Source organism: Sinocyclocheilus anshuiensis, unplaced genomic scaffold, assembly GCF_001515605.1.
Source record: "Sinocyclocheilus anshuiensis isolate Anshui unplaced genomic scaffold, SAMN03320099.WGS_v1.1 scaffold147, whole genome shotgun sequence".
Classification (NCBI taxonomy): Eukaryota; Metazoa; Chordata; class Actinopteri; order Cypriniformes; family Cyprinidae; genus Sinocyclocheilus; species Sinocyclocheilus anshuiensis.
In genome coordinates, this window is record NW_015549585.1 from 432,799 (window position 1) to 444,638 (window position 11,840).

At 34.9% G+C, this 11,840-nt stretch overlaps 1 protein-coding gene across 1 annotated transcript in view; it reads left to right on the forward strand.

The window, feature by feature from the left end:
- The window catches only part of sptbn1 (spectrin, beta, non-erythrocytic 1), a 115,636-nt gene that overhangs the window by 90,467 nt on the left and 13,329 nt on the right, over positions 1 to 11,840 (forward strand). Inside the window, exons 20-29 of the mRNA XM_016446292.1 lie at positions 458 to 721; positions 796 to 1,020; positions 1,092 to 1,181; positions 2,642 to 2,920; positions 5,024 to 5,154; positions 6,042 to 6,162; positions 7,237 to 7,611; positions 9,264 to 9,508; positions 10,240 to 10,378; positions 10,472 to 10,556. Of these exons, the coding sequence (XP_016301778.1) occupies positions 458 to 721; positions 796 to 1,020; positions 1,092 to 1,181; positions 2,642 to 2,920; positions 5,024 to 5,154; positions 6,042 to 6,162; positions 7,237 to 7,611; positions 9,264 to 9,508; positions 10,240 to 10,378; positions 10,472 to 10,556 (1,954 nt within the window). The remainder of the gene's footprint in view (positions 1 to 457; positions 722 to 795; positions 1,021 to 1,091; positions 1,182 to 2,641; positions 2,921 to 5,023; positions 5,155 to 6,041; positions 6,163 to 7,236; positions 7,612 to 9,263; positions 9,509 to 10,239; positions 10,379 to 10,471; positions 10,557 to 11,840) is intronic.

Here is an 11,840-nt window from a genome sequence, read left to right on the forward strand (position 1 = left end):
CACGTGCAGCATTTTGTTCAAGCAATAATAAAAGGACACATTTAATTTATAATTTGTCTTAAATCTCATTTTGTTAAAAAAATCGTGAATCGAATCATGAAATCAAAATCTCGAATCGTGAGTTGAGTGAATCGTTACATCTCTACTCACAAGTATTGTGAGAAAAGAGTCATGTTACGTTTTTTTCTTTTTTATTCAGTGGAGGATTCATGCTATATCTTTTTTATGTAATTTAAACCAATGCTCTTTTGAAACCTTTTTTCTTTTCTGCATTTTCTCCTCTTTTCTTGCTTGCTTCCTGATCTAGGTGTCTAATAAACCTGGCATTGCAAATCACAAATAAACAAAATTACTTTTGCTCGTCTTTCTAAGTTGCTTTGGATAGAAGCATCTGCTAAATGCATAAATGTAAATGTGATTTCATTACATGTAATGTCATTTCTTTGTCTGTCTGCAGGAAGGGACGCAGCTGGTTTCGGAGAAGCCAGAGACAGAAGCCATAGTGAAGGAGAAGCTGGCCACGTTGCAGAAGATGTGGACCGAACTGGAAACTACGACTCAGACTAAAGCCCAGTGTCTGTTTGATGCCAACAAAGCCGAACTCTTCACGCAGAGCTGTGCCGATCTGGACAAGTGGCTGGTGGGTCTGGAGGGTCAGATCCAATCGGACGACTACGGCAAAGATCTGACCAGCGTCAGCATCCTGATGAAGAAACAACAGGTTTGAGATGATCAGAGCTGACGGCTGTATTTATATTCTGAAGGACCAAACTCACTCCTCTCCTTTGTCTCCAGATGCTGGAGAACCAGGTGGAGGTGCGTCAGAGGGAGGTGGAGGAGCTCCAGTCTCAAGCTCACGTGTTGAGACAGGAGGGAAAGGACACAGACGAGGTGGATGGACGCCGGAAGGTGGTGGAGCAGAAGTTTAAGGAGCTGCTGGATCCGTTGCAGAAGCGGAAAGACTTCCTCATGGCCTCTCGGGAGATTCACCAGTTTAACCGCGACGTGGAGGATGAGATTGTAAGTTTGGGTTTTAAAGATGCGTGTGAATGTTGACCTGTCGGTGTGTTTAACTGGTCGTTTCTCCTCAGCTCTGGGTTGAGGAGCGGATGCCTCTTGCTACGTCAACAGACCATGGCCACAATTTACAGACTGTTCAGCTGCTTATCAAGAAGAACCAGGTAATGTGTTGCTTTTTAATTACTATTTACAAACAAACAAACTAACAGGTTATACTAGCATTTCTGGAAAAGAGATGTTTTTAGATCAAAATCGATTCTAAAATGTAGAATAATGGAATAATCAAATGTAAAACTAAAACACTGCATAGTCTTCACTGTATGAATAAAATATAAATTAATTCTTATTAAGGATACTAAAGTGATTCAGCCAAAAGTAGAGTCATTTTCTTTCTTTTTTTTTGTTTTTTGATTAACATTAATGAAACATATGGCAACAAGTGCCTGCTGTTACTTTAAGAACGAATGCACGGATCCAACCAAGCACGTCCCAGTCATTTTTTCATTCATACATGTTTCTTTATCATTCTTATGTGTCAATAACTTTAAGTACTGTAGTACCACAGAGTTGAAGAAATGTAAAACATTATATAAGCCATTAGAAAATCGTTTTTTTATAATCGATGCGAATCGGCAGAGGATAGAATGGCGATTCATATGTGAATCGACATTTTCCCCCACTTCTATACACTACTGTTCAAAAGTTTGGGGTCTGTAAGATTTTTATAAAAATTTATACTTTTTTTTTTATAGCAAGGACACATTAAATTCATCAAAAGTGACGGTAAAGACATTTATGGTGTTCAGGGTTGAAATTAAACTAAAATTATTAAAACTGAAATTAAAACCATAAAGAAAAATGTGTTACTTGAAATAAAACATGAATTGAAATAAAATAAAATATGAACTTTTTTTCAGCTAGATGCCAAGGCAACATTTTAACTTGTTGTACTAAAATAACTAAAACTGAAATAAAAATTAAAAAAAAAAAAACACTAAAAATAAAATAAACACAACAAAAATACTGAAATTAAAGTTAAATTAAAGTGAAAATGTGAGGTATAAAAATTAAAACTAATACAAAATATTAACAAAAACTATGAAATAACACTGATAATGTTACAAAAGATTTTTTATTTCAAATAAATGCTGTTCTTTTGATCTTTCTGATCATCAAAGAATCACAAAAAATTTTAACATCACGGTTTCCACAAAAACATGAAGCAGCACAACGGTTTTCAACATTGATAATAATCAGAAATGTTTCTTGTGCAGCCAATCAGCATATTAGAATGATTTCTTAAGATCATGTGACACTGAAGACTAAAAGTTCAGCTTTGATCACATGAATAAATTACATTTTAAAATAAATTGACAACAGGTATTTTAAATTGTGAAAATATTTCACAATATTACTGTTTTACAGTATGTACAGCCTCAGTGAGCAGAAGAAACTTCTTTCAAAAACATTTCTAAAAAATCTTACCGACCCCAAAGTTTTGAACTGCTTGTTGTGTGTCATCATGATCATTTGTGCTGCTATTGTAAATTTCATTTCATTAGGTACATAATTAAAAAGGTTTTCCACACACACACTTACTCAAACGTCCTTTAATCCACAGACATTACAGAAGGAGATCCAGGGCCATCAGCCGCGCTGCGACGACATCTTCGAGCGCAGCCAGAGCATCCTGAAGGCCGACAGTCCCAACGTGGAAGCCATCCAAGCCCGTCTGTCCGACCTGCAGCAGCTGTGGAGCCTGATCATCCAGGAGACGGAGAAACGTCACGCCAGACTCGAGGAGGCCCACAAGGCCCAGCAGTACTACTTTGACGCAGCTGAAGCTGAAGCCTGGATGAGCGAGCAGGAGCTCTACATGATGTCTGAAGAGAAGGCCAAGGTCTGTTATGTTCCTGTAATCTGTAAATCACAGATTAGTAGTTTCGGCAGATATAATTAATGTTAATGTGCATTGAGATGGTTTTATTTGGTCTTAAATACACCAAATAAAACCATCTCAATGCACATTAACATGAATGACTATAGCAATTAATGCACTATAGGCAAAACCTTTGTTTTTTTTCATGCACTGGTCAGTTTTGGTCTATTTTGCTTCCATAGCATGTCTTTTTTCAGACTAGTGGGACGGAAACATCCAAAATACACATTTAAGTATTTATTGTATTACATTTTATATATCTGTGTCTGTATATTTCAATTACAATACCTATCTTTTAAGCTTTCTCCTCCACTTCAGCAGCACTTACTTACAGTTTTATTCCTATCTATACTCTGAAGGTTTTTATTTTTCATATATCATTTGCACATTTTATTCTTAAAACATACTTTTTTTCTGTCTGGTGACAGTATTTTCTGATTTATGTAGAAATCCAAAAGACAAATCCAAAATCTCCTCAGTAAAAAAAACTCTAATATGTCAACAAAATCAAACAACAATTTTGAACCTGGCTTTATCCACTGTTCAGATTTTGCAAATTAGTACATAATTAATTAGATAATTTCTAATTTGCTTAAACAACATTTCAGAAATCTTGTAATACAAAATTCAGTGTCCTGATTAAGCAACTGGGGACATACAATGATATCTATTTGCTTTAAAGGGTAACTGCCTTTTTTATTATTTTGTACAGTTCTCTGAGGTCCACTTATAATGTTATCAAGATTTTTACATAAAAAACATCATAATTTAGCAGTAATAGGCTATTTTCTGTCCTGTGTTTGACCCCCTCATCAGAACGCTCTAGGTGTGGTGGATTGTAGACTCAGAAGTAAGCACGTACTGCTGTGAGTGGCTAACAGCTGTGTATGTTTGACAGCCTGCATCCTTCACAGATGGATGCATAAATACTCAGTACATATCAAACGATCTGTAATAACAGACAAAGCAATAGTGAGCATGTAATAAAAACAGTTCCTCACACTTGTGTGGTGCAACATTACTGTCAGATCCAATATATTCAGCACAGCATCGTCTTTTAGTTTCAATCTTTTTGAAAATCTTGCGTCAAATTGTGCTTTGTTTGTAAACGAATCCACAGTTCTTACTGATGCGATCTGGATCTTCATTAAAAATAAACTTCATCCACTCTTTCCTATTGGCACTGAACAGCGTCTTGATGTCTTCGGAGCATCTTTATCATTTGGTTTCTGTGTAGACCTGCGTTTGCCTCTCTCGTTATTTACACTATATGCGTGAATCAGTGGGCGGAGCTAAACAGGCAGTGCTGTAGAATCAGTGGGTGGAGCTAAACAGGCGGTGATATAGAATCCGTGGGCGGGGCTAAACAGGCAGTGATGTAGAATCGGTGGGGGGAGCTAGACAGGCAGTGCTGTAGAATCGGTAGGCGGGGCTAAACAGGTAGTGCTGTAGAATCAGTGGGTGGGGCTAAACAGGCAGTGATGTAGAATCGTGGGGGGAGCTAGACAGGCAGTGATGTAGAATCGGTGGGCGGGGCTAAACAGGTAGTGCTGTAGAATCAGTGGGTGGGGCTAAACAGGTAGTGATGTAGAATCGTGGGTGGAGCTAGACAGGCAGTGATGTAGAACTGGTGGGCGGGGCTAAACAGGCAGTGCTGTAGAATCGGTGGGTGGGGCTAACAGGCAGTGATGTAGAATTGGTGGGAGGGGCTAAACAGGCAGTGCTGTAGAAACGATGGGCAGGGCCAAACAGGCAGTGATGTAGAAGCAAGCGTTGATCTTCTGCGGAGGCGGGGTTTAGCCACACTATTACGTCATGAAGTGGCACATTCCACAAGCTGTTGTTTTGGCAGATTGGCTTCAATATAAGCAGTTTTTAGACTTACAAGAAAGTTTCGAGTTCTGAAACTTACAGGATGTTTTTACAGCACAATGACCTCTTATATGTCAAAAGATCAAGGGAATTTTGATTTCTCAGTTCATGACCCCTTTAACTGCTAAAGTGAACATTAGCTTGGTTTAATATTTATATGCTGCTTTTCTGAAATGACGCCCTTGTTCTCAGGATGAGCAGAGCTCAGTGGCCATGCTGAAGAAACACCAGATCTTGGAGCAGGCGGTGGAGGACTATGCTGAAAACGTGCACCAACTGTCCAAGACGAGCCGAGGCCTGGTGGCCGCAAACCACCCCGAGAGGTACATTTCACACAGTTCAATACTTAACATGAATCTAAGTATAAATCTGGATCTCATTTTGAATCTGATATTAACTTTAAAACTCCATCTGGTTTTGATTCTGACATTGTTTTCTAAATATATTTCTAAATGTGGATCTGACTTTGAATATAAATATGAATCTGATTTTGAGACTCTGCCAATGTTTTGCATTCTAGTTTTGCATTGCATTTACACAAATAACTACGTCTGACTGGTCCATCTCTGATGATTGTGCCAATGTAGTTTACAATCAGTGATTAAAAAAACAAAAAACTTTAAATGAAATATAATATTTTTGTTTGATATTGACAGCTATTTGGGGATATATATTACATGTTACAAATGTTGCATTTTTTGGACCAGTTTTAAAGTTTTATTACATTTTTGTTCCTGAAATCCACCCTTCTGCTGGGATCAGAATAATCAGTTTTCCGGATCAAAAGTATCCCAAACTTACTAAAACTGAGGATTTGATCCAGATCAAAACCAAGATTGGATTTTGTGATCTAATCCGAATTCAGAATCCTTTTTTTCTTTTGAACAACCCATTTTCAAGATTTGATCCAATCCGATTGCCAAAATCCAATCAGATTACTTTTGAACAATTGGCCCCTGGATTTTAATCTTAATCCTATTTGATTCTGGCTCTGAAACTGACTTTGATTCTAAACCTGGATCTGAATCTCATTGTGACTCTGAATCTGATTTGGAATTGATCTGAATTAGACGTACACTCTCACGTTTGTATTTCAAGATCACAAGGTCTCAATCTTTACACCTCTGGCCTGATTAACGTCTTATGCTGAACATTTCTGAATATGATCTTAAAATCAGCCCTGACTTCTTCTGATGTGTCTGTGCTGCAGTGAGAGGATCGGCATGCGTCAGTCACAGGTGGATAAGCTGTACGCCGGACTGAAGGACCTATCAGAGGAGAGGAGAGGCAAACTGGAGGAGCGCTTCCGCCTCTTCCAGCTCAACCGGGAGGTGGACGAATATAAAATTAATATATTAAAAAATAATTTAAACGATGGTAATATTACAATAAATAAATACATTTTGTACTTTTAAAATAAATTTCCAAAAACAAATAAAATGTCAAAACTGTTTTTCAATTTTTTTAAGTATATGGTATTTTTTAAGGACTGGGTGATATAGACAAAATTATATCTCAAACTTTTTTTTTAGACTCACATGCAAGAATCTTTTCTTACAAACAAACAAACTCAAACCAAATTCATTTAAACAGGCCAAACTGATTGATTTATAGAGGAAATGTTTCATTTTTACTTAAAGTCATGAACAGATCAGATTTATGGCAAGATCTCCAACCAGAAGTTAAATAAAGCTTTTATTATTGATAAATCGTAATGCTGTCATCCAAGTCTGATTATATCCAATTATCAAGACATGTTGCAAATATACTAAATGTTATCATATAATAAATGCATTTGTGTTATGCAGAACTGTATATATATATAGAGAGAGAGAGAGACAGAGAGAGAGTTTTGAAATAATTAAGATTTTTTTTTACAAATGTTGAAAGAATTCTCTTATGCTCTCCAGGCCTACTTTTATTTGATCAAGAATCAGTTTGGGCGAATTAACTTTATTAATATTTATTAGTGCTGTCAAACGATTAATCGCATGCAAAATAAAATATTTTGTTTACAAAATAAATGTGTGTGTACTGTGTATATTTATTATGTATATATAAATGCACACATATGCACATATATATTTAAGATGAATATGTTATGTTTATATATTAAATATATGTATATATAATATAAATTATATTAATATATGCTTGTAAATGCATTAAATATTTTCAAAAAATATACGTGCATGTGTGTATGTTTATATATACATAATAAATATATACACAGCACACACACATTTATTATGTAAACTTTTATTTTGGATGCGATTAATCGCGATTTATCGTTTGACAGCACTAATGTTTATTAATGGTGCATTGCAGCATGTAAATGAGGGTAAATTTATTAAATATACCAAATTTGATCATATAATAAATGCATTTTTGTTCCTCTACCACAGATGTTGCAGGAGCGCTTCCGTGAGTTTGCTCGCGACACGGGAAACATCGGTCAGGAGCGCGTGGACGGCGTGAACCGTATGGCTGACGAGCTCATAAACGCAGGGCACACTGACGCAGCGACTGTAGCCGAGTGGAAGGACGGTCTGAACGAGGCCTGGGCCGATCTGCTGGAGCTCATCGACACACGCACGCAGATTCTTGCCGCGTCCTACGAGCTGCACAAGTTCTACCACGACGCCAAGGAGATTCTGGGACGCATCCTGGACAAGCACAAGAAGCTTCCAGAAGAGCTGGGCCGAGACCAGAACACGGTGGAAACCTTGCAGAGGATGCACACTACATTTGAACACGACATTCAAGCTCTCGGGACGCAGGTGCGTCGCTCAGATCCAGAAACACACACAGATACAGATAAACATCATAAACCAGATCAAAAATGATTATATCTCAGTCGTTTTCATCCTTTTGACACATTTGATTTATAATAATATTTATGCGTTTGCTCTGCAGTGGCTTAAAAATGTATGTTTTTAAATTATTCAGAATATGATTAAATCAGCTTTATTGTCACTGTTCAGAACACAAGTACAAGACAATTATGTATAATAATAAACACATATATAAACCATAAAATAAATATGTTCTAAAATATGAAAATGAATATATTCCCAAAAAAATTAAAATATAATGCTCATATATAAAAATATATCATGTACAGTTTGGAATAATTAAGTTTTTTTTCATGTTTCTGACAGTAGTCTCTTATGCTCATCAAGGCTGCATTTATTTGATCAACAATACAGTGAAAATAAATTAAATAAAAAAATATATTATAATAGAAAATACTTTCAAACTGTAATAATATTTTGCAATCTTACTGTTGTTAATGTATTTTTGATAAAAAAATGTTACTTTCAAAAAACAAAATGATTCAAAAATGTTATAGAATTACACACACACACACACATATATATATATATATATATATAATTTTTTTGAGTAATTCAGAATGTTTAAATATTTATATACATTTTTATGTAATTATATATATATAGAGAGAGAGAGAGAAAAATAATTAATTAAGTGGTGGCTGGATCTCACGAGCTCGGACAAGACTACGAACACGTCACGGTGAGTCCCAAAGATGAGCTCTAGCACACTTTGTCCAGCATCAAAATCAAAATGTCAAAATTTTTATTTCAGTGTTAAGGTTAGTCTGTGTTATAGTTAAAATAATGCCTCAATCTTTTTCATCTCAATATTAACGTATTTGCTCTGCAGTGGCTTTGAAATGATATTTTAAAATTGTCATTGTCATTGTGCAAGTACAACTTTTTAAGTACAAGAAAATAATGTGTAATATATATATATATATATATATATTACTTTCAAAAAACAAAATGATTCAAAAATGTTATAGAATTACACACACACACACACATATATATATATATATATATAATTTTTTTGAGTAATTCAGAATGTTTAAATATTTATATACATTTTTATGTAATTATATATATATAGAGAGAGAGAGAGAAAAATAATTAATTACTTAATAGTTATTTATAGATTAATTAGTATGTTTTTAAAAAATATATAAAAAAATATAAATATAATAATACAAATAATTATATTTAATATTTTTATAAATAATATAATAATAATATTATTTTAAATAATAATATTAATATTCTATAACTTAAATCGATTTATTAAATATATATTTTATAGCCTTCGTTTGTGCATCATTAACCTCTGAAGGTGAACATCATGCATTACGAGACTAATATTGCACAACAAAGAAGTAAATTAACCGGTTTTATTGGCTAAATGCACTGTCCAGGACTCTTCACTTAATTAATGGGTCTTAAAATGTTATGGTTTTTGAAATCTCACAATTTGTCTTGCACTAAATGAGTCCTTTGAGCATCAAATGCTGCATATTCAGCGTTTCTCTCCCACGTCTCACTGAAGCTCATAAGGAGCTGTTGTACTCACTGCTGTCCCCTGCTGGTGTGCTCAGGTCAGGCAGCTGCAGGAGGACGCCGTGCGCCTGCAGTCAGCGTATGCTGGAGACAAAGCGGACGACATCCAGCGGCGTGAGGGAGAGGTGCTGGAGGCCTGGAGGAGTCTGCTGGAGGCCTGCGAGGGCCGAAGGGCCCGACTGCTCGACACCGGAGACAAGTTCCGCTTCTTCAGTATGGTGCGAGACCTCATGCTGTGGATGGAGGACGTCATCCGCCTCATCGAGACGCAGGAGAAGCCCAGGTGTGTGATTCTGACCTGGCTTTGCTTTAGGAGACATTATTGCTGAAAATGTGCCTGAACTTTAGTTAAATGCGACAACCTCTGTCTTTGAAAGGGAAATGGTTCATAAAGAAATCAAATAAATAGTTATAATTTTTTTTTTTCACTACTAAAATGTCCAAAGTTGTACTTCAGTGCTATAGAGTGATATAGCTAAAATTATATCTGTCTTTTTCATTCTTTTATATTGGCTCTTCAGTGTCTTAAAATAGGATTTTTACAAACGTTTTCAGTCTATAGATTAAATTAGTTCATTTTATTGTAATTGTGCAGAATAAAAATTATATAAAGTATAGTATATAATAAATATAATAATAATAATACATATATTCTCAAATATAAAATGAATATATTCAAAAAGTGATGCAAAAATAATGCTGATATAACTGTAAATTAATTAAATAAATACATTTTTACTATTAAAATCATTTTTAAAAAAATTAATAAAATGTCAAACTGTATTTCAGTGTTAGGTGACACTTTGTATGTATATCTCAATATTTATGCTTTACAGTGACATAAATATGTTTTAGATATCTAGGTAAACATTTGTGTGTATGTATACTTCATATATTTGTTTCTGTTCACAGTGTGCTGTTAGTATGTGTTGAACAGAATGAGGTTTGTTGTGTGTGTAGATGATCCAGATCAGTCTGAAGCTATTCATCTCTTTTCTTGCTGCTGTTCTTCAGGGACGTGTCGTCTGTCGAGCTTCTCATGAACAACCACCAGGGTATCAAGGCTGAAATCGATGCCCGTAACGACAGTTTCACGACCTGCATCGAGCTGGGCAAATCTCTCCTGGCACGGAAACACTATGCATCAGAGGAGGTGGGTACCATCCGCAGGACAGACGAAGAGGTTCAAGAAAAGAACCGTCTTTACACCGATCCAGTCCTTCATGTCCGTTTACCTCTCCCACAGATCAAAGAGAAGTTGTTGCAGTTGACGGACAAGAGGAAAGATATGATTGACAAGTGGGAGGACAGATGGGAGTGGCTTAGACTGAGTGAGTATGATAGGAAATATCTCAAAAAAACGTGTGTTTTCTCAGCTTTTTAAAGATTAGGATAAAAATAATATACAGTTTTTATATAAATAATATTTTTATTTTTTTTTATTCAGAATATTCATAATATTTTTTATTGTTAAAATCATTATAATAATCAGGACTGGGTGATATAGCTAAAAATTATCTTAAACTTTTTCACCTTTTTTTACACTGATTTATATCTCAATAGTCATGCAATATTTATGCAGTGAAGTAAATATGGGATTTAAAAAAAATTAATATGTATACATATATATGAATAAATAATTATTTTTATATGTATTTTAAATGTATATTACATTAGGAGTCAACATTGTGCAGAATACAAGTAAAGTCCAAAATATGTATAGAAAATAAATATAAAAATTTGTATCAAATTGAAATATTCAAATATATATATATATGTATATTTGACTACAGTTAATAACAGTAGAAGTAAAGGGAAAGTTTTAGATATCTAGGTAAACATTTGTGTGTATGTATACTTCATATATTTGTTTCTGTTCACAGTGTGCTGTTAGTATGTGTTGAACAGAATGAGGTTTGTTGTGTGTGTAGATGATCCAGATCAGTCTGAAGCTATTCATCTCTTTTCTTGCTGCTGTTCTTCAGGGACGTGTCGTCTGTCGAGCTTCTCATGAACAACCACCAGGGTATCAAGGCTGAAATCGATGCCCGTAACGACAGTTTCACGACCTGCATCGAGCTGGGCAAATCTCTCCTGGCACGGAAACACAATGCATCAGAGGAGGTGGGTACCATCCGCAGGACAGACGAAGAGGTTCAAGAAAAGAACCGTCTTTACACCGATCCAGTCCTTCATGTCCGTTTACCTCTCCCACAGATCAAAGAGAAGTTGTTGCAGTTGACGGACAAGAGGAAAGATATGATTGACAAGTGGGAGGACAGATGGGAGTGGCTTAGACTGAGTGAGTATGATAGGAAATATCTCAAAAAAACGTGTGTTTTCTCAGCTTTTTAAAGATTAGGATAAAAATAATATACAGTTTTTATATAAATAATATTTTTATATATATTAAATGTATTATGTTAGTAAAACAAATACATTTAAAAATGCATGCATAAATACAGAAAAACAGTAATATTCAGCAAGGATGTTAAATTGATTAAAAGTGATAGTAAAGACTTATATTGTTATAAAAGATTTCTATTTTTTAATTTTTAAACAACTTTTTAATCATCAAAAAATCCTGAAAAAAGTATCACAGGTTATAAAATTAA